The sequence below is a fragment of the Carassius auratus genome, chromosome 9 (genome assembly GCF_003368295.1).
Source record: "Carassius auratus strain Wakin chromosome 9, ASM336829v1, whole genome shotgun sequence".
Classification (NCBI taxonomy): Eukaryota; Metazoa; Chordata; class Actinopteri; order Cypriniformes; family Cyprinidae; genus Carassius; species Carassius auratus.
In genome coordinates, this window is record NC_039251.1 from 21,332,024 (window position 1) to 21,359,843 (window position 27,820).

Below are 27,820 nucleotides of genomic sequence, written 5' to 3' on the forward strand. Positions count from 1 at the left end.
AATAATGTTCTTTTTAGCAACATCATATGACCCATTTAAAGTAAAGAATATTAGGATAAATTAAATGACCAAATAAAGTATTGAGGGATTTCTGGGCAGGCAGTATCCGAACAGGTTTTCATATGTTTGGGAAGGGGTGTGTAAATGTGTGTGTGTTTCCCACGTTTCTCCAGGAGGAAATGGCCTTTTCTGCACATGTTATCATACAATGAGCCAGGGAGGAGACAACATCCTGCCTCTGTCTTCCAGAACAAACCTGTGTGTTATGCTGGTATACAGTTAGAAAGATACACAAATTAAATCAGGGGCATCTGAGCAAGGTCAGAGAGAAAATCAAGATTCTGTAAGATTTTAAGGCTGCATTTATTTGATTAAAAATACATTGCAACAATAATACCATGAATACCAATAGAATAAAAAAAAAAACTGTTTCCATTTTATGTTAAAATGTAATTTATGCGATGACAACGCTGAATTGTCAGCAACCATTTCTCCAGTCTTCAGTGTCATATGATCCTTCAGAAATTCGTATTATTACTGAAAAATATTATTATTATTATTATTATTATTATATAAATGTTGAAAACAGTCATGCTCAATATTTTTGTGGAAATGTAATATATTATTTTCAGGATTTTTAGATGAATAGAAATTTCAAAAGAGCAGCATTTATTTAAAATAGATTTTTGTAGCATTATTAATATCTTAACTGCCCCTTTTAATCGTTTTAATACATCTTTTGAAGCTTTTGAATATAGGGGTTCCTGCAGGTCCTTGAAGTCTTAAAAAATGTCTTCAATTTAGTTTGTTCAAATTTAAGGCCATTGAACGTCTTAAATATCTTACGTTGTATAAGAAAAGTCCTAATATCATAATAGAAAAATATAAAAATCATAATAATAATTTCAAGGTGTATTAAATTGGGGGAGAGAAAACAGGAACCATGATATGGCATTATGCATTGAATATGAATATTTAAATTCTTGTTATTACCAGTGGTGGACGAAGTACACAAATCAAGTACTTGAGTAAAAGTACAGATACATATGGTAAAATATTACTCCAGTAAAAGTAAAAGTACTCCTTTTTCAATTTTACTCAAGTGAAAGTACAAAAGTACTCAATTTTTTATGTACTTAAGTAAAAAAGTACTGCAAGATAGATGTTAGCAATTTTATATAGGCTACTTAATTTTATTTTAGCACAGTCATGAAAATAAAGAAAACTCTTTGAATGAGAAGGTGTGTCCAAACTTTTGGTCTGTACTGCATATATGACATGATAATAAGGCCTGAAGTTAGGAAGAACATTTTAAGGAAAAAAATAATAAAAAAATGTTCATAATGATTTTTTCCTTCTCAAATCTTGTATGTGGTTTAAAAACACCCCTGGCCAAACGGGGTGCATCTCTTCCCACTGATAATTACTGTAGTTACCATGTTCTGAACATCACATCCTTTCTTTTCTAACCAGATGTAATCTATATTATGTAATCTATATAATCTATAATCTATATATATAGGTGGCTGAATAAAAATATGTGGACATTATTTATAAAAATTACATCAACTTAGCACCAACAAGCTTGTTAGCTAGACAGTTAGCATCAGCTAACAATATTTACTTATTTTCAATACGATGAACCTTCATGTCTGGTTCATTAATCCAAACAATATACATATGTATAACGTTACTTTCGATAAACAATATAAAAACAGACGTCACATAGGACATTTTAATAAAACTGTTAACATTATGGCAGCGGTGAATTTGAACGTGCATGAGTTATTGTATTTAATCTGTGTTATTTTATGGTATTTTTTTTTTTACCTAAAATTGATGTGTCTGCATCGTCTGCACTCGAGCATTTCAGTGGGCTTAAATAGATCACTCTTTACAACGGATTTAGTCCCCAAACAACTGACAGTTTTGACCTAAATATGATATTCAGTTACAATAATTAATCCAAAATTTCGACATTAATAACTTACTTTTAGCAACGTCAGACGCACGCGCGCTCACAAGATCTCCCGGTTCTTACTTCTGGGGACTCGCACTAAACGGTTCATTTGAATCAGTGAGTGGTCGACTCCAGAACAGCTGCAATCTGATCATTCTAATTCGTAAACGAATCGTTTGTTGTGATTCGGGATCCAATTTAAAAGTTTATTTTGAAAAGACTCAGTTCGTTCATGTTGAATCAGACACCGCTTCTGAGTGTCGGAGCACGTGATATAGGGAGTAACGATATGTTTTATGAAATGTAGTGAAGTAAAAAGTACGATTTTATGCTTTGGAATGTAGTGAAGTAAAAGTAAAAGTTGCTCAAAATAAAACTACTCCAGTAAAGTACAGATACTTGAAAAATGTACTTAAGTACAGTAACGAAGTAAAGCTACTCCGTTACTGTCCACCACTGGTTATTACAGTTATTTTGCTGATGTTACCATAGACATTGCTCTTCCTCACCTTTTTGGCATTCATTTTATTATTGCAGATCTTAAAGAAAGTCTTAAAAGTCTTAAATTTGATTTTAAAAACCCTGCACATTGTGTTTGCCTGGCGAATGGTGACTGTTCTGATCAGTGGTCCAGTTTAATATAATGTAGTATGTACAGACGCCAGCTGTTTGTGTCCTTGAAACTGATATTACCCAGATTCATCTGCCCTACATACACTCTGAGACACTCACTTTATTAGAGCTCCACCCAGACACCAAAAAGAGGGTCAAAGTGTGTGTGTGTGTGTGTGTGTGTGTGTGTGTGTGTGTGTACTATTGATGGTGATATGTTTGTAATATTTCATCAGTAGATCATTCTCTGGATCTTTGAATTAATCTTTGAATATGTCTATGGCCTTGCTATTCATTTGCTTATATGGTGGTATGCAAAAGTTTGGGAACCCCTTGCAGAGTTAACAAAAATAATAGAGATCATACAAAATGCATGTTATTTTTATTTAGTAATGTCCTGAGTAAGATATTTTAAATAAAAGATGTTTACATATATTCCACAAGACAAAAAAATAACAGAAATTATTAAAATAACCCCCTTCAAAATGTTGGGAACCCTTGGTTCTTAACACTGTGTGTGGTTACCTGGATGATCCACAACTGTTTTTTTGTTTTGTGATGGTTGTGATTGAGTTGTTTTTTTCTGAACAGTTAAATTGAGAACTGTTCTTCAGAAAAATCCTCCAGGTCCAAACTTTTGAACAGGATGAAGATTCCAAATTTGTCTTATTTTTTTAAATATAATATTTTCCCATTTAGTACTGCCCTTCGGAAGCAGAAGATACTTGCATGTTTCCCGGGACACAAATTAAGTACAATTTACCTTGATCTTCAAATTCCAAAAGTATTCACCCCCATATCTTAATGTATCATGTTTCCTTCTGGAGCATCAGTGAATGTTTGAATCTTTTTTAATAGTTGTGTTTGAGTGCCTCAATTGTCCTCAGTGTGAAAAGAAGGATCTCAAAATCATACAGTCACTGCTGGAAAGGGTTCAAATATGCAAAAGATGATGAAACACTGAAGAATCTGCAGGAGGATTTTTCTGAAGAACAGAGCTCAGTTAAACTGTTCAGAACAAACAAGGGACTTATGAACAACCATAACAAAAATAAAAAAATCATCATCCAAGTAATCACACAGAGTATTAAGAATCAAGGGTTCCCAAACTTTTGAAGGGAATTATTTTAATAACTTCAGCTTTTTGCTTTTTGTCTTGTGGAATATATTTAAACATACTTTATATAAAATATCTAACTCAGGACAGTACTGTATTAAAAATAGCATGCTTTTTGTACGATCCCTCTTATTTTGTAAAAATGTTAAAAATTCCACTGTACTTGCTGGAAGATGTATACATACATGTATGTTTGATGGGGACAGATGGACTGAGCTTGCTAATCAGGTCACAAGTCTTATGGTAGAATAAATCAGACAATTCTGCTCAGGGTGTAGAGTGCAGTGATGCATTGATCATGAAAATTAAGTGAGACTGAAACAAAGCAAACAGCAATGTATTTCAGGTTTTCTCCATTCATTTAGATAGGATTGTATGTGGCTGCACGGAGGCATCTCAAATATGTTCCCTTGAAAGGGACTGATATCAATCAGACTGTCAGATGCACAGCATTTGACAAAATTTGTTGTAAAAAAAACCATAAATAATCAGACAAATTGTGATTTTGTAAGTCTTTCTGTAATCAACTTGATTGCCTAATGAACCTAAAAATTCATCAACATGTTGAAAATAGTTGTTGAAATTGTCAATATTTTATTATATTAAACAATTGTATTTATTATTTTTGGTATTTAATTAATTCACAGAGATCTTCTCTCCAAATCCGTGATGATCTGGATTGCCAGCTTGTTCAAAGTTATTTTTGAATTTTTATTTTATTTCCTCACATAGCCTATCATTACATCAGACTTCACTAAAAGGGCTGTAAAGTTAGAAAAATGAGATTTGGTTCCAGACATAAACACACACTCACTCCACTCATGCAGTGTGAGCCGTGGTGCCGCTGTCTGTCAGAGAGGAACAGTTTGCTTATTCAACAGAACTCGGAGAGCACTCTTACACACTCGCCATCATGCTGAGAGTGGGCACACTGAGGAATGCTGAGTTGCAGAAATGCACACGTACAAAAAATGCAGCACTCCACTTGTACGCACATTTAACTGTTGTGCACACTTGGTATAAATCTATGTCGGAACCATCTGTTTGATTATATACTGTTAATTAATGCAACACACACACACACACACACACATGCTCAGCTGATCATTCCAACTCTAAGCCACGGGATGAGGCCACACCCAGAGCAACATAATGACAGACTGCGTTTATATGCCCTTTTCCCACTTCAGAAACACTATGAGGACAGGACAAGAGTGTTTGAGTGAAAGAATGAGCAATTAGAGGTCAAATAAAGTAAAGAGGTGTAATTAGCTTAATGGAAACTTCACTCGCCCAGTCAGAAGAAGTATGTCTGTGTCTGCTTTTCAGATTCTGCTGTCAGCAGGGGATGTTGATTTCTACTAGTTTAAAATCTTATCCATTGCGGAATTCTGTAATGTAGAAATCAGCTATGAATATGTATGTAATGTATCATTGTAAAAAGTTGTAATTTTACAGAAAAATACTGTAAATTATGTTCATTTGTCAACTTTAAATGATCATACAGTATATGGTGAAAAATGGTTTTATATAGTGGAAAAAAAGGGTGTTTTGTGTTGCATTTTCTGTTATTTAAATAATTTTTATTGCATTATTATATTGATTTTGGTAGTTATTAAAATAGATTTGTAAATTTGCATTATATAATTTATAAAACATAACTATAAAAGTTGATAAAACATACAGGAACCAGTATGACATCCTAATATATAAAATGTTTAAATTTCTATATTGAAATTTATAGCTAAGGTAGATAAGCTTGTTGAAGTCATAATAGTCTTGAGTGTCTCTGTTAGAATCAGGTTGAAAATTATTAACAAAAAATATTAAATATTACAATTTTAAATCGGCACAACAAGATTTTTGACTATAATTCAACATTTTAACTGGTTATCATAGTTCAGTGCTGTTGCAGTAAAGGCTGCCATCACAGACCTACATTTCCCAGAATCCTCTTGCATCACAGCGCTCCCTTGACAGCCCGTGTGTTGACAGAGCTCACATTCAGCTTCATTCTCTTCTATCCTTCCCTCCTGTTCTCTATCTCATGTGTCTACTAACATTTGATCTTTAAACCTCCAGTACTACATACACACACACACACACACACACTTACAGAAAGAGGTGTTTTTTTAAGACTGTGTGTTTGCTTTTCGTCAGGGGTTAGTCTGATAATCCATGCCATCTGTGCCATCTCGATGCCCATTGTGTGCTCTGAACAAAACAAACTGCCTCAAAACAGACCACAGTTACAGCTCAGTAAGATGGAGAGACCCTTCAGACAGAGACAGATCGCAGACGAGAGACAGTTAAGAGTGACATCTGTGTCTCTAAGATCATCAGGCGTCTGTGAAAAGGTTCTGACTTTTGTTCTACTCTGTTGTACTCCTGCAGCACATGTGTTTAATATAATGTTGTTCAGTAGAGCTGTTAAAAACCTCATTTTGTTGTTTTGTTGGTCTTATAGGCTTATCTGCACAAGCTGTAGATTTGACCTACAGGCTTATAGTCATTAAAAGATTAATATTCATCCTTCTGTGTTTTGATCTTTCCCCATAAAGCTGAGACTGGGGTCAGCCAACAGGGCTTTGTGATGGCACACATAGCTTAATAAGTTGTCTAAACATATTTTCCTTACAGTAAACTTATGCTCTGTTTAATATTAAGCACTGGCGGTTATCCTTTGCCCGTAATGGTTGCATCCATCATGTGACCTGTTCACACACTGAAGACACATCTAGGTTATCTGCCATGTTCACTCTGGTTTTGAGGTGAAGCGCTATTTCTGTTTTCAGCACTTGAAATGAAATTGGTACCAGATTAGACATGCATAATGTATCTGTGACCGTCATATTAATCAACATCAGCATGTTTTCACTGGTTATTAGATATTGCATCAAAAATAAATATTTATTAATCTCTTCTGCTTTACAGTACAATATTATAAATACATTTTTTGTTGTTGTTGTGCAGACTAGTTAGGCCTTTGTGAGAAGAAGGGCGCTACCTTAAAAGTAAAAGCTAAAAAACTGAATATTAATTAAATGAAAAGCGATTTAAGTGTACTTGAATAGAGTACACTGTTAACACACTTAAGTACAGTTTATGTAAGTGCATATTATAATAATGGAACATTTTATTTTTCAAATTTTATTAACATTTTATTTTAAAGTAAATTTTAAATTGGTTAAATTATTATTATTTTTATGGTGTGCTTTAAACAAGAAAACTCATTTTGTATTCTTGTAGTATGTTGATATTACATTTATATTACATATTTTATATTATACATTTTGTTATATTTAATATATGGAAATCACAGTGATATAAAATAGATAAGAAATAAATACAAGATATAAAATAGACAAGAAATAAATACGACATTCAATTTTATAGTAGTTTACCATGAATGTTTGTCAGTACATTCTTTAAATATAAAATTGTTATGTTTAAAAGCATGCTAAAGTGCACTTACTTTTAACAACAGATAATATTCTAACAATATTATAAACAAAATATTGTAATTTTGTGCAATACACATTTTCACCGTATCACTTTCGGTAGAATAACGATAGAATAAATGCTTATTGGGGTTATATTTTGTAGGACTCTTTATCTAGGTCCTTTCTCAGGATATCGGGGTGTGTTTTGACTATGTACAGTATACTGTAGTGTATTATGGGTGCCTCATTCTTGCCAGGCTTGTTTAATGCATGAAAACTACTATGTGTGTGTCTTTTGGACTGTCTTTTGCTATTAGCACTCATGCAGTCTCTCATAGGGCCGTGTGAATGGTTTCCATGGAAACACTAATGCATAGTGACAAGGTGGCACAGTCAGTGGTCTGTTTGTCATTTGTTGTATCATACATAATGTATACAGGGAGAGAGTTTAGTCACATACTAACACAAATAAAGTCAACTGCTGCACACATTCATTAATGTTACTATGAATTTGATATAAAAACATGGCCCGAAACATCAGCGAAACACTGATCACTTTGATGAAACGGTCTGCTGGTTAAACCCTCACACACATTTGTTAAATGACATCATTTAAACAATGACATCACCTTTAGGCACAAGAAATACTAACTGCGCTCGGGCACTACCAATTATGGCTTTTGAAATGAGGTGTGTGTGTGTGTGTGTGTGTGTGCGCAGGATGGGAACTTAACCTTTGGATCCCCTCCTTCACACACTCACAGATGTTTTTGTTAACGTTCGCTGCATTGATCTCTGTAGTTGTGAAAGCACCTCCCTGTGTTTAGTTAGGGTACTACAACAACACATGTAGCATTGACTACAATGTACAGTCGTGATAAATGCATCAGCTTTAACTGAAGTCTTTCTCTCTCAGATCTGTCGAAGAATCGCTTGATGGACATCCCGTCAGAGGTGTGTCATCTGGTCTCTCTAGAAACGCTGAACCTTTATCACAACTGCATCAAAAGCATTCCCGATACCATCATCAGCCTTCAGTCCCTGACCTGCTTAAACATCAGGTGAGCATCGCACTAACACATATACACACACATTCACAGAGAGATGTGTCTCTAGACTCATAATGCATTGACATAATACTGTGGGAAACCGCCAGAATGTGTTAGTATGCCTAGAAAAGCATTCTACCACTAGCATACTACTAATATTTCTGCAGTGAGCATTATGTATACTGTCAGTTTGCTGTATGTATTACCCAAGCTGCTTTACATTTGCTATATTATACATTTTACAACCAGAGCACACTGTGTGCTACAATGCAGCCTTCTGTTTCTAATTTGATAAATGAACTGTGATTAAACCTGTGCAATGTTTACAATCTCCCTGATGACTCAGTATTTTAGTATACTGACAAGAATAAAGGCATGCAGAATAACCATAATTATTCCCAAGGCATTATTTTCCAAACACTATATAGGATTGCGTGTTTGTGCATCAACAGACCTAAGCTAATGTGGTATTCAAATATTTTCTTTTGCATATGTGTTTTGAATTAGACTGAGTGAAAGAAACGAATTAGTGGGTGGTTTGAATGAGATGATCAGTCAAAGGAGCCCCGTATAACTAGCGTCCACCGGACCTGATAATGTGGTCTTTAGGTTGCTTCTAAAGATCTGTGGTTTAATATTTATGGTGTTTCAAATAACTGAATGGTATTGTTACATATTTAGCTTTTTAGATGCATATACTTTCCAAGAGGAAAATCAAAGTTCATAACATATATCATAAAAAAAATGAAAGTGAACTAAATAAACATGTTTTTATCCCTCTGGTTGTCTTTACTGCTTCTGTTAAATGTAAATGCATCCACACACACACACAGAGAGAGAGAGAGAGAGAGAGAGAGAGAGACTCTGTTTTGGTTTCTCTCTCCAGCCAAATGTCTCCTGCAGAAGGCCTGATATTCACACTGAGTTAATTAGCGATGGGATTTGTTTTGTAAGAAGTTAATGAAGCACTAAGCTCTTAATGGTTGAGAAGAGTGAACATAAACTGGAGATGGAAAATCAAGCAGAAAAAACCATGCGAGATCATATGAAAAATGGATGAAAGATCATTAGAATATAAAGTGAAAAGAGACTGACTTGCACAAAGATTTATATGTTTTTCCTCTTTTTCTAGTCCTTTTCTCAGTCTTCAGTGCCACAATTGAACTGTTGTGTACAGATTTAATTCCATATTTATATATATATATATATATATATATATATATATATATATATATTTTGGGGGAGAATGTATATGTGTGTACACTGTTAATATTTTTGGATTTTACTGTTACATATTATAATAATATTACAGTAATTTGTAAATAGGATTATTTAGGATATTTAGATAATGTATAAACCTCAACACCCAAAACCAAAGAAACAACAGTAGATTGAATTTAAAAGTATAATGTTCACCAACTCATTTAACTGTATGTCTCTATTTTTCTACTAACTGCTGTGATTGACCAATCAGAATGAAGTTTTCCAGATCCATGCTTCTGCTTGAGGAGTTGCATTAGGAACGATGGTGTAACATGTTTTGTGTAAACTTTGCGGTGCTGTAGCCGGAACCAGCTGTCGGTGCTGCCAGCGTGTGTGTGTGGTCTTCCTCTACGAGTGCTCAACGCCAGCAATAACAAACTCAACGCACTTCCAGAAAGCATTGGCCAGCTCACCAATCTCATGGAGCTGGTAAGTGTGAGCATGTGTGCTGTACCTCTGATGTCTGCATATGAATGAGATGTTTGTGAAACTTGCTCTGTGTTTTATCTTTCTCAACTTGGCTCATATCTGCTTATTTTCAATACTGCTTTTCTCTCTTTTTAGTTTTTCTCCTGCTCCTTTTTGTAACTATAAATGAGAACATACACAGACCAGGTTTTGTAGGTGTATGCCATGTGGGATGTCATATCATATAGTACAACAAGCACTTAGTTAGAGTGAGTGTAATGAAAGGTTTGTGCAGAAGCTTGTGTTTGAGAAGAAGGTAAACATGTAACTCTAAACTCCTCCTCTATCTTTTCCCCATCAGGATGTAAGCTGTAATGAAATCACAGCTCTTCCACGTCACACTGGCCAGCTCAAAGCTCTGAGGGAACTCAACGTGCACCGAAACCTTCTCTGTGTCCTTCCAGAGGGTGAGACTGTCTGTGTTTATGTGTGTGTGTGTGTTCATATCGCTCACACACTGCTACACCCTTCTTATCACTGCTGAAATGATTTCAGCTTCTCTGACCAGTTCACCTCGATAACTCATGAAAGTTGTAGTGGAGACAAATAAACCTCATGTTTCAATAAAAATATATTCATTTGTGTTTGGAAGATTACAAAAATTTGACATGTTTGGAATGGTATGAGGTTGAGTAATTGATAACAATTTTATATATTTTTTTACAATCTAATCCTTTAGCTCTTAGTATTGAACTCTATTGCTCAGTCTGGCCAATCTTTCCTTCATCCGTCTCATTCAGTGAGCAATCATTTTGGAACAACAGCCACAACATATTGTAACAAAGCCAAATAAAAGCCTCAGCCTCATGCTGTATTTATATAAACCTATAAACTAACATCAACACAACACTCTGGTAAGTTGTTAAAAGCAGTAAAAGCAATATGGTGCGTTCCTTTAAATAACAGCGAGAATACATTTAGTGTTCTTAGTGCTAAAATGATTTTGTGAGCCGAGCATTGTCTGAAACATGTAACTGGAGTTACATCAACAGCTAACCTTGACAAAAAAAAAAAAAACAGTCTCTAGCTGAGATTTTGCAGCTCAACTAATTATTGAGCTAAATTATGCTGGCAGTTTAAGAAAAATAGGATTTGTAGTGGTCTCTCTCTCTCTCCAAGCAAACTGCCAAAATGACCTCATGGAGCTGAAACATTAATATACAATAGATTGCTTGAGAGATCTGCTGATCTGCTGAGACAGATTACTGTCTTTTAGTTCCCAGGAGCAGTAAATAACATTTATAAATGACTGTCAAAATCCAACAAGCACTCTTTTTGATATAAGAAATATATTTTTATGTAGCTGATATGTTTTTTTTTTTCTTGACTTAAAGGAGCCGTATGATGCGATTTAGAGTTTTCCTTTCTCTTTGGAGTGTTACAAGTTGTAGATCAGATAAAATCCCTAAAGTTGCAAAGACTAAAGTCTCAAATCCAAAGAGAAATTCTTTATAAAAGTTAAGACTTGTCCACACCCTCCTAAAATGCCTCATTTAAACACGACCCACATGTCTACATCACGATGTGGAAAGATTTGCATAACTCTGCCCAAATGTTCACATAAAGAAAAAAAGCCTAACTTTGATTCCTCTGTTGCCGCCGCCACCATGTCGTGGAGACGCTGTTTCATTTGTGAAAGCGAAAAATAATTTGTTTGGCCTTCCAAAAGAGGACACAACTAGAAATCTGTGGTTAAGTTATATTTACAACACTGTTCCAGAACAGTTTGACCCAAATATTCAGATGTGAGCCTGATCCTGGGAGAGAAGACCACAATTTCGGCTTTTCTGTCTCACGGTCTGTAAGTACTTTTACATATTTAAAGGATTTGCCACTGATGATTCAAACGTGAGTTTTGAGCAGTGTAGAGTAGCGCTTGTTGTTCTCTGATCACAAATGCAGACATGTTTTATGTTTACGCTGCACAATGCAACACAACTCGTAAAAAGACAGTACAAGTTATTATAATATTTCCATACTGGATGCAACAACTGCCTCGTTTGTAATGGCTTTTTTTGGTTTTGTCGCGTCATGCCGGTGTTCTGACCAGGACACGGCATCACAGTATGGTGCGGGGCGTAACATTTCCTTCACACGCTTGAAGCATTCAGCCAATCAGAGTACACTGGATAGCTGGCCAATCAGAGCATACCTTGCTTTTCAGAATGATGAGCATTGTAAAAATCAACAAAATGTTTCAGAAAGCGGGTCATAGAGGAGAAACAGTAATGTATAGTATGTGGAAAATAATGTTTTTTGAACCTTTAACTGCATAAACTATGAAAATGTCATTACACCAAATACACAAAATTTTGTTATTTTTAGAAACATCATATGACCTCTTTAAGACTGATGCAAATATTTTAGTATTGACCTTCCAAATGCTGAATGTCTCCTCTTTGCTTTTCAAGAGCTGTTGTGTTTCCCTGTTGTTTTTCATATTTTGGCAGCCCTCTCTGCCCCCTTGGTGTGAAAGGTATTCACTTAATTCTCTAATGCTTAATAATTCCCTGTATGTGTGTTTTAGATTTGGCAGATTTACCCCTGGTCAAGTTTGATTTCTCCTGTAATAAGGTCTCTACTATTCCTGTCTGTTATCGAAATATGACCCAGCTCCAAACACTACAGCTGGAGAACAATCCACTTCAGAGTCCTCCTGCACAGGTAACACACACACACACTCACACAATGTATTCTTCAGTTCTCTGCTTCTGACATTATTTTTGCTGCTTTCAGATATGCATGAAGGGCAAGATTCATATATTTAAATACCTCGCCATGGAGGCATGTCGTAGTGACAAGATGGTCGATGCCCTGTACCTTCCTGTCACACACCGCCTCAGCTTGACACGACCCACGAATGGGAGGTCAGTCCTCATGATTAATAAGTAGTATCAAGTATGCTGAATTAAATTGTGTTTGAATTCATTCAATTGTGATATGGTGATTTTAAATAAAAAATGTTTGTGTATATATACATAAATATATATACAATAGTTTATAGTTATTATAAATTCAAAAGTTAAAGTGCACTGTTTTCCTCAAAGAAAGAAGTGGACTAAAAAGAGATCTGAATCCAAAGTCAATACAATGTCCTTTCATTCTTTTAGTCTTGATATTTAAGCACCGCCATATGCTATATAAAATCTTTATACAATATGAAAATTTGTCAAAATAAAAGATATATAATTTAACAAAGTTGTGCATCTCTAAATGGGTGTATAAAAAGATCTGAATGTAGATTACAGTGTGGAATCTCAAAAAAATCCAGGTCGTGTGTGTATGTGTGTTGCCTGTCATTATCATTTTTATCTCAGGAGAATCCTTTTAATAGACTGCAGGGGGCCACTCTTCTGATGGAGAGAGAGAGAGAGAGACTGGAAGATTTTTTTCTCTTTCTCATATGAGAGACATAGGCTGCTTCTCTCTCTTTTTTCTGTCTTATGCGACCCTTGTTAACTTCTAATCACTCTCTTCCTTCTGTCTCAGCACTGAGGACATTGATCAGCACAAAAAACTTGACAGTGACTCTGGGGTGGGCAGTGACAACGGAGACAAACGCCTTTCTGCTACAGAGGTCAGTCTGTATATGTGTGTGTGTGTGGATTTGAGTACAGCAGAAGAGCCTGACCATCTGGTCTACTGTATGTACTTTGAATATTGCATTTCTGATTTCATGTATCTGCTATATTGTGTTTTCATCAGTGTTGCAAATTTAAAGCTATAATATTATTAAAGAAACATGGAAGTTTGCTTATGGCTGGGCTGCAATAAAACTGTAGCAGGATTGAGATCATATGCTTTAGGGACAAAGGTCTGATAGCTGGTGTCTGACAGTTATCATGTGCTGTGGCATACATCAGTTGTAGTTGTAATACACTGTGAATTTACATTGGTCCAAAATCCCGCTCAAAATAACTGTATGTTAAACATTAACTATGCTCTGATTGGCTGTTATTGCACCGTGTTGCAGAGCATTTTCAATTTCTGTGTGAACAGATAAATTACTTGATGCTGGAAAATGTATTGTGACTTGCTTAGTAAGACTTGATGCTGATGACAATATTTGACAATAAAAATTATATTCATTTTATAATATACAAATATACCTTAAAGGCTTCTTCTCACTGTGCTTTACTGAGTACATCAATATGCGTCAATATAAATTTCAAATATAAATACATATCACTTTTAAGCTGTAAATGATACATGATATGAAAATAAATATCAAATTAAGACTATACAAATAATTTTAAGGCTGGAATTAGAGAAAGAGTGTACTATTCTATTTTATTTATTTATTTATTTATTTCATATTTGGCAGACAATGTTGTCTTCTCTCTTTTTCATAAAGATTCTCTCAAGTCAGGAAGTTCCAAGAGCCAAAATCAGACTTTATTGCTCAAGACAACTAAGACAAGAATGCTTGCAGAACATCCAACAATCACACTTGTAGCTCACATTTTTATACCATATTAAATAATGATCTCATCGACAACAATTTATTTTTCTTTTCAGAATTTTCCCTGTATTCCCATCACAGATTTTTCAGTACTCTGTTAACTTTTATCTAATTGTGGCATTACACGAGCTGGTTTATGTTTTTGCTGCTTTTAACTATAATTCCTTCATACAATTAGAGACACTAATTAGGTGGTGGTGTGTTTTTGTGTGTGTTTGTGTGTTCTAGCCATCAGATGAAGACAGCCTCAGCTTAAATGTGCCCATGACCAACATCACAGAGGAGGAGGGCTTGAGCAAAGACGACTCCAGCGAACACATCAGCGCTCTGACAGGTGCTGCTCACACGAGCAAACATGCCCTCACATGTGTGGACAGGATATTAAAAGGCTGTAGAGAAAAACATCCTCTTACTAGGCTGACACAACAGTGGAGCGATACGGAGAGTTTGTGAGACCGACCCAGCTTAAGCCCAGGGGAAGGTCCTGGACAGGAAGTGTGGATACTGGCTGGGAAGTCAGTGTCAGCACACAAGGAGAATTAAGGGAGGAGGAGATGAAAACCGAGAACATTGCAGGAAGAAAGGAAAAGTGTGTGTGTGTGTGTGTTGGTGTGTGCTGTACCTTAGAGTGTGTGACAGCGAAGCTGATAAGAGAGTCCTTTAGACTTTAAACTTTCAATAAGATTTCCTCGACATGTGTGCAGTTCATTCTAGAAGAACACTACAATATATACTTCTTTAGGTTTCTGTTTGTTTTCGGTTAGACAAATGTTCCAGTGTTCAAATTAAGTTTATTTACAGCAATTATAGCATAATGTCAGTATTGTTTTTGTTTTGTTTTTTAAAGCAAAAACTGTGTTACACTTACATTAGTAGGTAATTGAAAGCAGGTTTGATTTACATTTAGTGTCAGTGAAAAACTCTTTAACATAGTATAAGACTTTAGTAATTCAATGTGTGTGTGTGTGTGTGTGTGTGTGTGTGTGTGTGTGTGTGTGTGTTTGTGTGTGTGTGTGTGTGTGCGTGTGTGTGTGTCCGGTAGGAGACAGAAGTTCATCGGAATCTCTCAAGGAGCATCTAAGTTATCGAGACTCTACCCTCAGCTCACCGTTCGTCAACTATATCAAAGTGAGTGTGTTCAAGATTGATCTCTCCACGGTCTGTCAGGAGTGTGTTTGTCCTGGAAGCTTGATTTCAAGCACAGTGAGGATCAGGAGGTGGTACTCCACCCAGGCTAGTTTAGATCAGTTTCATGCACATTTTCCAGTCCCGCTTTCTTCTCTCTTTTATCACACTGTTATCCTTTTGCCAATTAAATGGTGCTGTGCAGAAGCCAGATTAAGTTGTTGTTGTTTTTAAAGCTACACTTGGTGAGCACATTATCCTGCCCTGAACTCTGACGTTAGCAGTTTCTAGTTTAAGACCCAAGAGATTTTTGAGACAACACATTTTCTGTTTAAACTGTGTGGAATAGTTCCAGATCGGCACTAGCACTGGCACCAGAGCCCCCCATTGTCCACAACAATATTCAGAAATTACTTTTCCATTTGTTTTTAACTTAATAGATATGGGATATGGATCAGTAATTAAAAAAAGAAAAGAAAAAGAAATTGAACAAAATTGCTCCATTTGATGGGGGGTCAAGACATTTGCAAATATGATTAAAAGATGAATATGAGACAAAACTACAGAATGACACATTTTATTATTAGCGGTTAAATGTTTTACCAAATAAAAAGGAAAGCACTTTTAGAGTTCATCCCACTATCTGATGTGAGCATAAGTAGTTGGACAGATGAATTTAAGGCAGATGTAAAAGATTAAAAGCTATTATTCTGTAGCAGATCTCCTGCGTGCAATCAGAGCAGTGAGTTTGCAAGTGCGATCCAAAGACATCACCAGAGTCTTGGTCTCATTCTTTGAAATGCTTTTCCCCCATGCCTTTAATGCAGCCAATTCTAACTGTTGCTTGTTTTGGGGAGTTTATTCTCCTCCTCGGCTCATGAAATTCATGTTCAATCGGATTTACAGCTGGAGATTGGAAACTCTAAGACTCTACATTTCTTTACCCTGATAAACTCATTGTCCTGATCCAAAATGAAGCACTTTATGATGAGTCTGGTCGCATTTTCTTAAATATTGGTAGCCAAGATGATTTTTTTTACCCTTCCAATTCATTATGCTACGGTCATCATTCATTCTAAGTCATCATTAAATTTGAGAGGGCCTGTTCCAGAGAAAGCAATGCATTCCTATGCTATGACACCAACTCCACCATGCTTTACAGATGAGGTAAGGATCACTTGCAGTTCCCTTTTTTCCCACACCTTTGCTTTCCCATCACTTAGATAAAGGCTAATCTTTCTCTCATCTGTCCATAAAACTCTGCTCCAAATCTCTACTGGCTTTTGTAAACTCTAATCTTGCTTTTCTATTTTTGGTGCTGATCAGAGGTTTGTATCTTGCTGCGTGGCCTCTGTAATTCTGTGTCAAATTCTCCTGCGGACTGTAGATTGTAGATCACCCCAGCTTTCTGAAGGTTGTTGGTGATTTTACAGACATGTATTTTAGGGTTCATTTTCACAGCTTTTATGATTTGTCTGTCATCAACTGCTGTTGTTTTTCTCAGCCGATCAGGTCATTTTTGGTTGCTGATGTCACCGGTGGTTTCCAAACTCTTGATTTCTCCATGCCCTTTGTTTTTCCTATAGCTCTAATTGACTTCCTCTTTTCTTTTAGCATCCAAATTGCTTGCTTTTCTCTCAAAGTCAGCTCCCTCATCTTCATCCTGGTTTGTTTGTGTGTGTGTGTGTCATCATCGAATGCAAGACTCAGAATGCAGAAGCAATGGATATAACTGATAAGACACATCCCCTTACTTTTATTGTCTGAAGAATTAATGCAACAGGACACAGCTGAACACTTAGAAAGACCTGTGAGGCAACTGTCCTAATACTTATGCTCACATCAGATAAGTGGATACAACTCTAAAAGTGCTTTTTAGTGCGTTTATGTGTTGAAACACCCAATAAAAAATGTGACATTCTGTAATTTTGTCTCATAATTATCTTTTAGTCATATTTATAGATTTATTGACGCCACAGCAAACAGAGCAATTTTATCTTTACTGTTCCAGTGCTTATGGAGGGCACTTTCTATTTTCTAGAGCTTGGCATATCTAGAAGAATGTGTGTTTGTAAATTGTATAAAAAATGGCCATGGAGTTTTATTAATATTTCAATCATTTTGACTTTTCCAGTAAATCAAATGAAATTAAGCCTGGTTCTTTGGAGACAAAGTGCAGTTGTTTTTAGTTGTTTATGTTTAGTTATTTTAATTCTTATTTTAAATCATTTAAGTTCTTTTTTTGGGCCTCATTGAAAAACACTGTTCGAAATGGAAAACAGGCATGTGAAATGTTCAATAGGGTATTTTTTTTATTATTATTTTTTTTTGCTTTGAAAGATTCATGAGAAATCATCCCACTTTTCAGAATTTCGTGGGAAAATCTGATTTGAAACTGGTTAGGTCTGTTGTTTGTTTAATTTGATTGTGCTTTTTATGTAATGTTGGCTGTTGCCCATTATAGTTGAAAAGTCCTAGTTTGGGCCCCAGCTGGAGTATTTTGAACATCATTTTCTTCTCTTTTCTGCCTTTATCTACCCAGTTTCCCTTCATTCCATTCTTTTCTTGTCATATTTTTCATCTGCCTCTCTTGGCAAAGTGCTTTATGTTCCAGTAACTGTTAGATTATCTGATAACATCTCACTGCATCATTGGATTGGTGCAGACAGTGATATTTGTGCATTAGCAGTTCCCTTGTGAAGTCATCCACGTCTTCTCTAGAGGGACATTAAGGCATATAAGGCGTTGTGTGTGTGTATTCCCATCTGCGTGTGCGTCACCCTTTCAGACAGGCGGTGGTGAATCTGTTTCATTCAATTCTAGCCAATTAGGCCTTTAGGCTGCTGTCACATGATAGAGATTGCAGCTGAAGTTGGTGTGTGTGTGTGTGTGTGTGTGTGTGTGTGTGTGTGTGTGTGTGTGTGTGTGTGTGTGTGTGTGTGTGTTTGTGTGTTTGAAGGCTCGAGGTGCGGATTTCGATGAGCCCCTCAGGATAGAGGAAGACAACAACTGGACTTCAGAACAAACGTACGTTTATATCCAGATATTAATCATGTGTATCGTTGTGTTTCTGTCTTTCTTTGATTTTGGTCACTAGTTAAATTCTACATTCTTATGTATGTTACTGGGTCCAACAGGTCAAAGGTTAACATGATCAATCAGTTAAAGGAAGCAGTGGAGATGCTACAGGATCCTAACAGGTAGGATAACCATGTTAATGATGATAAATGATATTGTCCAGATCTATTAAATGCAATTATAAGACCTGAAGATTTATTAACATACATTACATTATGGTTTTCTGTAAAGCTGCTTTTTAAACAGTGTGTGTTGTGAAAAGTACTATTGATTGAACTTGTTTGTGTTTGTATATAGGGTTAACATGAACTCAACTGATCTCTCTGGTATTAAGCTCTATCCTGTGGAAATGGCTACAGTAGATGAGTCACTCAAGTAAGTTACAACTTCACAGCTCAAATGTTTAACAGTAAATACAGAACAGTAGTAGTAGAAATACATTCAGATGCTGCTTTACATGTTACGGGTTTCATCAACACCCCATTCCTGTTCGTGTCTTTCTGCAGTGGCCAAGAGAGTGACGAGGGTCAGGCGACACCTAAGGTAAACCGCTGGTACAAGTGTCTCAAGTTAACATCAGATACATGTACATGAGGACCTTACTGGTTCCTCTAAGCATCCTGTTGGTTTCCCTCTTTATAGTGCCGCTGTAGACTGCAGTGTTTCTCTAGAGTTCCTCAGAGATCAGTGGGCTATTGTTGAAGGGTAGACCAGTTTCGCAGTTTCCCAGGAGGATTGTCTTTCATATACTGTACCTTTTAGACTGTTTATGTGATGTCAGTTATTTTGTGACGTTCATTCATTGAAGAGCAGCTGCAAAAATCCATTCCCTTAACCTAAACTGTTCATAATTAAAGACAGTAGCCTCTCTGATCTGATTACAAAGCACTGTTTGGTTTGAAGTACTTAATCTACAAAAGTTTGGGGTTGATAAAGATTTTTTGAATGTTTTTACAAGAAGCAGTAAGAATCACCACGGCTGCATTTAGCTGATAAAAATGACAGTGAAATAGTGATATTGTGAAATATTATTACAGCTTAAAATCACTGTTTATTTTTATTTTAATAGATTTTAAAATATATTTTAGTTTTTGTGATGATTTTACTGTACCTTTGTCTTCGGTGTCACATGATTCTTGAGAAATCACTCTAATATGTTAGTTTGGTGAACAGAAAAATAGTTCTTATTATTATCAGTGCTTTTATTTTTTTGTGTTCAGTTAAATGTATCCCTGCTGAATAAAAGTAGACATTTATTTAAAAAATATATATCCTACTGACCCCAAACTTTTGAAGTGTGAAGTATGTTGTGCGTTCTTTGTGCAGTGGTCTGTTGTGGTAGTTTTTGTGTTGCCGTTTGTGTATGTACTGTAGATGTCTTTGCAGTGTTGTGATGTAATTATTTGGATGATAAGAACATATTTCGTATTATTAAAACTGTAATTAACTGTAATTATCCATGCTGTGCAGTAGTTCTGGTTAGCCGTGCAGCTTGTGTGTTGTTAGTACATCCAGTTAAACTCCCGGGCTGTTTTTACCAGCGTGATGTGTGCTGTGGTTAGTGTCATAGTTTGATGGTCTTAAGAGCCGTGATTATCATTGAAGGCGGCTCCTGGAGAATGCTGGGAGTTCCAGAGGAAGAGACAGTACATTCTAGAACGGGCCCGGCTCGAGGCCCAGCTCGCATGTCAACAGTATGCCCTGCACCTGGCACAACAGGTAATCTGACAAACTAGTCCTGCCATCCAGCCTATAGATGCATCCTGTTAGACTGGTGAACACTTGGGCAACGTGTGCAAGTCAAGTGGGGACACTGTTATAAAAAATGCAGCTGGTCTCAGAAATGATTCATCATTTGGCGCAAATGTGTTTGTCATTTGTATGCATTGCACTTTGTACTGAATTGCCCAAACAAATGGTTTAGATGTAGCTGCCACATACATGCTTTTGGTTTGTGCATTGGTGATCTCATTCTCATTGTAGTTGTGCTTTTGTAAACGTGCAGCTCATTCCTAGCAGACCCACGCAGAATCTGTACACAGATCTCCAAAGAATACAGCACAGATTTCCACAGAATTGGAGCCACTGCCATTTACATGTTCTACATGGCCTCTGCATTTTTGTTCATTAAAATCAATGTTTTTGATTCTTTTGATTTTATTCATCTGGAAGTGACTGAATTATAAAAAAAAGGTGTTCCATACCAGAATACAAATATATATATATATTGGCTATTGGTTAGCATTGTATTTTATATTTCAGGAGATAGTTCGCCAAAAATATAATTTTCTCATCGCTCATGGCATTCCTTCGTGACTTGGTTTCTTCTGTGGGACATAAAAGTAAACATTTTGAGAAATGTATTTGGCTAGCAACATTTGACAAATTATCTTCTATGTTCTGCAGACGAAAGCATGTTTGCAACAACATGAGGGTGAGTGAATGATGACAGAATGGAAACGATCCCTTTAAAGTTGTTTTAAGGGAAAAACAAGTTATTACATTTTGATTAAAGATTACAAAGGCTAAAATATAATTTATTTGGAATAATGTGCACTGGTGAATCATTCGCAATAACACTAGAATTTGATTGTGCTGTCATCTACCACAGAGTGAAGTACTCTGTTTAGCATTTTACCAATTCATTCTGCATAATTCCACAGTGTTTGAACTGTGAGTGCTGCTGGATGCATTTGTGTTAGTTTATTAAAATCGCAGTCCATGATGTAACCTCCATGACTTCATAAATCACAATTTTAGACTGAATAAAAATCATAGATTTAAAGCAAAGTAAATGTACTCACATGGGGATTGAGAATCATGTAATTCTCTTTCTAATCTAATGAAAGGGGGAAAACAAACAAACGAAGACTCGAGAAGGAAAGACAAAGAGTCATATGGAAGCAGAGAACAGTGATGCATTGTTGACTATGTTTAAGAATCCCACAGACTGTTTTTTCTCTCTCTTAGGGTGACGTGATTGGCCAGGAAGGATCAGGTGATAGTTGTGAGAACCAAGTTACCAAGGTAAATCTTTTTGCTGACTCATAGTTTAATATTACTGTGGCTTTACACCACTGTGATGTTATGCAATGAAATTTTACTTTTTAAAAATGGTAAAGTGCACTTACGCTGAATGAGTTTGTCATTTTACCAGAGTGAAGACAAAAACCCAGTTTCCAGCCCCACACTGAGCTCCCCTCCTTTTGGTCTGAAGCCCAGATCAGGTGAGAACCGTGTTGTTTTACTAACACACGTGGTGCCAACGTGCTGGTTGGCATTTTGATGGTGAGGTTGGCATGGGTGGCGTTGCACTTTAGAGAATGGTGCACATCTTGAGCTCTCTCATCATCATCACATTTCAGTAGTAAGAGGGCGGAATTGTTTGTGTATAAAGATCCTTTTGCCTGTGGCCAACACCTGTTATCCTGTCAAGCTCATAAAAACCATACAATATTACAGTCAGGCTTTTTATCCATTCATATAGCTGTCTTGGCTTCAAGGCCTAAACTGCATATGAATAGGTTTAGAAAGAGCGCATGGTAACTGAATATGTCCTGTATTTTCTTTGTATTTACACAGAGATTTTATATTTTCACAAATACCATTCATTATTATTGTTAAATAATACAAAAAACAGCTTGCTTCATCTGGATGCGGTTTAATTCATGTAGCTGTTTGTTTAGCTTCCTAGATGCTTCTTGTTGCTTCCCCTCTAACATCTAGTTTAGCATTTGCATCATTATCTATGATCTGTTATTTTTGTCTAACATTACCAGCAATATCATGCCCCGAGTCTGACAGTTAACATAAATGATATTCATTTGTACCAGGTGCTTTAACAGCATGCCAACAAACTGGTACTGAAATTCTACTAACATTTGAATTTGTTTTTAATATTTTCTCTTTTTTTTGTTGTGCTGTATTTACGTGTCATTTTGCTTTGCATACCTTCCTGTTTCCTTCTCTTCCCTTTTATTTATCTGTATCCCTGAACTGCTGCTTGCTTGTTTGCTTGTCTGCTTTTGTTACACTGCTGTTGCTTGGCACCCTCCTATTTTCTGATACCTGAAACTCCTACCTGTTTCCTGTGGTTTTCCAATAAAAATTATTTGTTTGGCTCCTCCTCCTATTGGCACTATGCTTAACATTGATACCTACATCTAGCTTCACCCTCTGTGCCGTGCTCGACTCCGCCCTGTCCCCTCCCCCTTACACAGGCCTCGCCCACTGGTAGAGACACGCCCCCTAGCCCAGCTGAAGGAGACATGCCAAGCAGTGGTAGGTTTGCTTAATGTATCGTCCTGTGCAATCACATGCATTGCAATTAGTCTCTTTGTGTTTTTTTTTTGTATAGATTAAATTGTTTTGGGTATTTTTATTCTTATATTATTCTTTATTAGTTTATATTTTTAGTGGTGGTTGCCAAGCTTTTGAGTCACTATCATCGAGATTTGAATAAGCCTTTAATTGTAAATATGAAAAATAAAATATGTAACTCATTTTCCACGCTACTGGAGTAAGAATAACAAAGACTTCTGGGAGTGGACTTTTTTGACTTTGGCTGGTAAGCAATCAGCCAGAAAACCCTAGCTACCACATAGCAATGCTTTATAGCATCCAAAAAAACCTAGCAACTGCTTTGTAACTTCCTACTGCATAGCAACACTCTGGCAACCACCCACATTACCCTAGCATGATGGCAGCTGATTTTTCTTGGGCAAGCATTACTCTCATTATCCTTAGACAATGTAGACATTTAGTCTGTCCACCTTTTTTTCTTATTTTAAAGTGCCCCTATTATGCCAATTTAAGGTTGCTAATATTGTTTCATGAGTCTCCTAAAACAAGTTTACATGCATGCAAGGCCAGAAAACACTTAGTTTTCTTAAAAAATAGATTTAATTTTACCTAATTTCTAAATTATTGATTGGTCAGATGGCGCAGTCCTTTGTGATTGGTCCAGAGCCAAAGAGAGATTAGCTCTGGATTGGTCTACCATGTATAGCATGTGTAAGAAACAAACGTCCATTTCCATGATAGAATGACAGCCCTAGAGAAAAGATTGTGCCTCACCAATTCGAACTAGAGTCTGATGATGAAATGGTTGAACTAGCTGATCGACACGAGACCGAATCACAAGCACGACTACAGCAGGATGTTTCTCAGTGGTAAGTGTCAAGTGTTAACAAGTTTGTGGTAATTCTAAGATATTTACAGCATAGGTTACAGCGTCTTCTCAACATGATGTTAACCACACAGAAATATTACTGTTTTTGGCGACATAGAACGAGTGCAGACATTATCCAAATGTGTTACTTCATGATGTAGAGCCGTAACAGAATAAGATTCAAATTCCTAATGACTCGTTTAGGAAATTGTGAGCCGACTCTTTGTTGCTTCCTTTTTTATAGACTTTATTTATTGTGCACTTTCGGCTTAACAACTTTGCAGATAGTTTGTTCACATACAGCTACACGACACACTGCATGAAAGGTAATATTCAAAAAGGCATAATGGGGCACTTTAATGCTTTAAAATAAAAATTGAAAAACAACAGTTGTTTTTCAAAGAAGTCTGAATACTTCAGACTACTGACTGACATTTCCTATTTGGCTGAGAGAATTTGAATATTTTTGTTAAGTTGTGTGGAAGAAATGAAATAAGTATGATTCACTAGCAGCCGGCGAAAGATTTGTCAACATATACTCACCCTTATGTCATTCCAAACCTGTATGAATTTATTTCTCTTGCACACAAAAAAAGATCTTTTGAAGAATGTTGATCACCAAAGAGCTTTGATGACCATTGACTTCCATTGTATGGACAGAAAAATATCAAGTCTTGTTCCATGGAAGAAGTCAAGTCATACAGGTTTGGAAAAGTATGAAGGTGAGTAAATGATGACAGAATTGGCATCTCTGGGTGAATTGTTTCTTTTAGCTTAGTATAAATTTGTACTCATCATGTGTAAACAATTTTTTTTTGTGTCTGAAAGTAAGAAAAAGTGTTTCTGAGGTTTGTGGTGCAGTGTTGCAGGGTCTTTTAAGACACGGGGGTGAGAGAGGGGATGTGGTTGAGCTGAAATTTGGGGTGGCCCAGTGGCTTTAAATGGAGCTGTGTGTATTTATAGAGCTGCTATTTTGAAGCACAGATAATGGCCCCAGAGGGAAAATCAGACCTCCATTTAAGTGGAAATGCTTTCAGAGGATGAAAAACTGCCAGGAGACATCTGTACTTACTCATCGTCTTGCGAGAGAGAAAGAGGAAGAGGGAATGATGGAACGAGAGAACAGTTTACTAATGAATAGCTCTGTACTAATGGTAGTATTAAACTTTATATTAAAACTTGATCGAACCCAGATGGAATCTGGCTCCTTTTTACGGGAATCTAAACAAATAAATCTGTGAAATGTTTTTCAACGTAAAATATCTACACTGTACTCCACCCTTATTGGTAGTTAAAATCATAATCAGATTATTCTACAGAAGTTTATTTCTGTCCACAAGAGAAATACTATACTACAAAACTTGGAGAATTTGTAACTTCCTCTTGGACGTCAGAAATTATTGTCTTTTCCTTTTTTTTCTGTCTGTGAAGTGTCTTTAAGTGCACATTTTGTCAATAAATGTCTGGAATACTTGCTGTCCCTTGCACACAGTTTAAAAGTAAACATGTTAACGAGTCTTATTTCTGCCAAACACAAAGTTGGTTTAGGATGTGTGCTGCTCTTAGAGTTTCGAGACATTGAGAGAAAGAAAATGTGAGAGGAAAGACACTTTGCTTAAAGCCAAATTGTTTAATTTGCGTCAAGCTTAAAAAAAATGACTGTTTTCAAACAGCTTTCCCCAAACACAACCCTGTTTTTTTATTGGTGCACAAGCAGATAGCCTCACCCCCAAACTCACACCATTGGTTGAACTAGTGTTGCTATGCTAGGCTGGAGAAATGTTCTGGAATAACATCCTTTTAATGTTCCCAACATACTGTCATCTTTCTTTCATTTCTCCACAGGATGAGAGGTTATGCAACTACAGAAACACACTCAGATGTGTGGAACGGAATGAAGCATTGTGTTCTTGTCTTTCTCAAGCTCCCTCTTCTTTCTCTCATGTCTAGAGCTCCCCCTTGTGAAGAAATATCATATACTAAAGACACCATCAGCTGTCACATTCCCTTAAGAACTTAGGATGTTCATTGTGATGTAAATAGACAATAAAGGCAGCTTGTCATTTAAAACTAACAATGGCAACAGTAATAGCATTTGATTACTGTTTAATCCTCTTCATGTCAAAATTGACACTACCCTAAAGTTTAGAGTTTTGGGATATCATGATGGATGTGACGTTAAAAGAAAGTGATTAATTTAGAGTGAGTCTTTATGCATGTGAGAGTAAGACAGGAGATATAATGTGCTCTGTGCAGGCTGGTGACGCTTCAGTTGTGTGACAGTGTTTTTCAGGACGCACAAGACTCTGGAATCAGTGGATCCTCAGTTCACCATGAGGAGGAAGATGGAGCAGCTCAGAGAGGAGCTGGAGCTCATAGAGCAACTACGAGAGGTATGCAGACACACTCACACAGAAGCCAACTATGGGAATTAACTGTATAACACAAATATCCATATTATTTTAGCTACTGTATATGTTTTTTTTTTTTTGTAAAATATTTGTATGACAATGTTTAATTTATTTCCCAATCATGTTGATTGTTCCAGAGTATTGAGAGCAGACTGAAAGTAGTTCTTCCTGAAGATCTGGGCTCTTCTCTCATGGATGGGGTCGTGCTTTGTCACCTAGTCAATCACATTCGGCCGCGTTCAGTAGCCAGTATCCATGTCCCATCCCCTGCAGTGGTGAGTCACCTCTCAATTATCCACACATTTACACAAACACTATAAACTCCCATTCATGATGTTTGAGGTCAGTTATATTTCTAAATGTATATTTTTAAAAGAAGTGTTTGTGTTTACCAAGGCTTTAACCGTAATATTCTGAAATACTATTATTTTAAATAATTGTAAATTGCGGTCTATGCTCTTGATCACTTGACTACATAAATGCCATATTTCCTGTATTTGGCCCAAGTGTTCAAGTGAGGATGAAGACCACAAGTGTGTACAACTTTTCATTACCTGATAGGACACTTGTAGTGTTGTAAAAATGTGTTTACAGAGTTTTCATTTTTATTTTCTATACTTTACATTTTAAAATAAAATTGTTAATATCTGTTCAGTAATCCCTATAACAGATGACACATTTTAATTTCTGGTGCTTCTAATTAAGTGATAAAAAGCAGTTGCAAATGATGCACAAAATAAATATACTCACCTTCGCACCATTAAAACGTGTAGCACTTTGTTTTATGTAATATCTAATTATTATTAATATAATAAATTACATTGTAAAGGTTTCCTTGACCTCTTTCGATCTTGGCAAAAAGTCTTGCGAATTATTTCCACGTGATGCATGATACACTAAGCCTTAAATACCGCTCCGGAGTGGTATTTGAGATAGTGTGGATTTAGTGTGCATTAAGGCCACTGCACTTTGGCGTTTTTAAGAGCTGGAGCGCACGCACTTTCAAGTGGCCAAGACCGCAAGTGTGGGTATTTGGACAAGGCATAAGTTTGAATAGATGTGGCGTATTGTAGACCTGGAAGTAAACACCCACTGCTATGATTGGCTAACAGATGTTTGATTGACAGTCTACGTCCTTCACAGATGGGTGCTGCCATTAGGGTTAAAAATGCATAAATACTCAGTACATATCAATCAAAGGATATGTGAAAAGATCAGGGGAATTTTGGTTTCTCAGGTCATGAGCCCTTGGTTTTTTTCACTTTTTTTCACTTTTGATTAGTTGAATGCGTCCATGATGAATAAAAATAATAATACTATGGTAATAATTTCCTTAAAAAAACAACAACATTTGAATGATAGAGCATGTGTTTGTTAGCCTGAAGTTTGTTAACCTGTTTTCTGTCTGTCTCTCTCTCTCTCTCTCTCTCTCTCGACATCTGTATATGGATACATTAAACCTTCAGCCCAAGCTTAGCATGGCTAAATGTCGCAGAAATGTGGAAAGCTTTTTGGACGCCTGCAGGAAAATGGGAGTCCCTGAGGTGAATATTTTTATTTTTTAATGCCAAATGAACTAGATCTGTTTCTCAAAGGCCACTGTACAGGTTTTGCTTTACTAGTTTCTTATGTGCAATCCTAAACTAATCCTAAACATTATTT

At 36.3% G+C, this 27,820-nt stretch overlaps 1 protein-coding gene across 7 annotated transcripts in view; it reads left to right on the forward strand.

The window, feature by feature from the left end:
• LOC113108707 (leucine-rich repeat and calponin homology domain-containing protein 1) overlaps positions 1–27,820 on the forward strand; it is a 49,197-nt gene that overhangs the window by 12,310 nt on the left and 9,067 nt on the right. For 4 of the 7 annotated variants that reach the window (XM_026271984.1, XM_026271989.1, XM_026271987.1 and 1 more), the window contains exons 2-20: positions 8,049–8,193; positions 9,747–9,873; positions 10,214–10,319; positions 12,440–12,576; positions 12,649–12,779; positions 13,402–13,489; positions 14,603–14,708; positions 15,417–15,502; positions 18,459–18,526; positions 18,637–18,699; positions 18,875–18,952; positions 19,084–19,120; positions 20,183–20,296; positions 21,548–21,604; positions 21,735–21,804; positions 22,745–22,858; positions 26,031–26,140; positions 26,296–26,433; positions 27,625–27,702. In XM_026271984.1, the coding sequence (XP_026127769.1) occupies positions 8,049–8,193; positions 9,747–9,873; positions 10,214–10,319; positions 12,440–12,576; positions 12,649–12,779; positions 13,402–13,489; positions 14,603–14,708; positions 15,417–15,502; positions 18,459–18,526; positions 18,637–18,699; positions 18,875–18,952; positions 19,084–19,120; positions 20,183–20,296; positions 21,548–21,604; positions 21,735–21,804; positions 22,745–22,858; positions 26,031–26,140; positions 26,296–26,433; positions 27,625–27,702 (1,853 nt within the window). The remainder of the gene's footprint in view (positions 1–8,048; positions 8,194–9,746; positions 9,874–10,213; positions 10,320–12,439; positions 12,577–12,648; positions 12,780–13,401; positions 13,490–14,602; positions 14,709–15,416; positions 15,503–18,458; positions 18,527–18,636; positions 18,700–18,874; positions 18,953–19,083; positions 19,121–20,182; positions 20,297–21,547; positions 21,605–21,734; positions 21,805–22,744; positions 22,859–26,030; positions 26,141–26,295; positions 26,434–27,624; positions 27,703–27,820) is intronic. The other 3 variants (XM_026271986.1, XM_026271990.1, XM_026271985.1) reach the window with 2 other exon arrangements.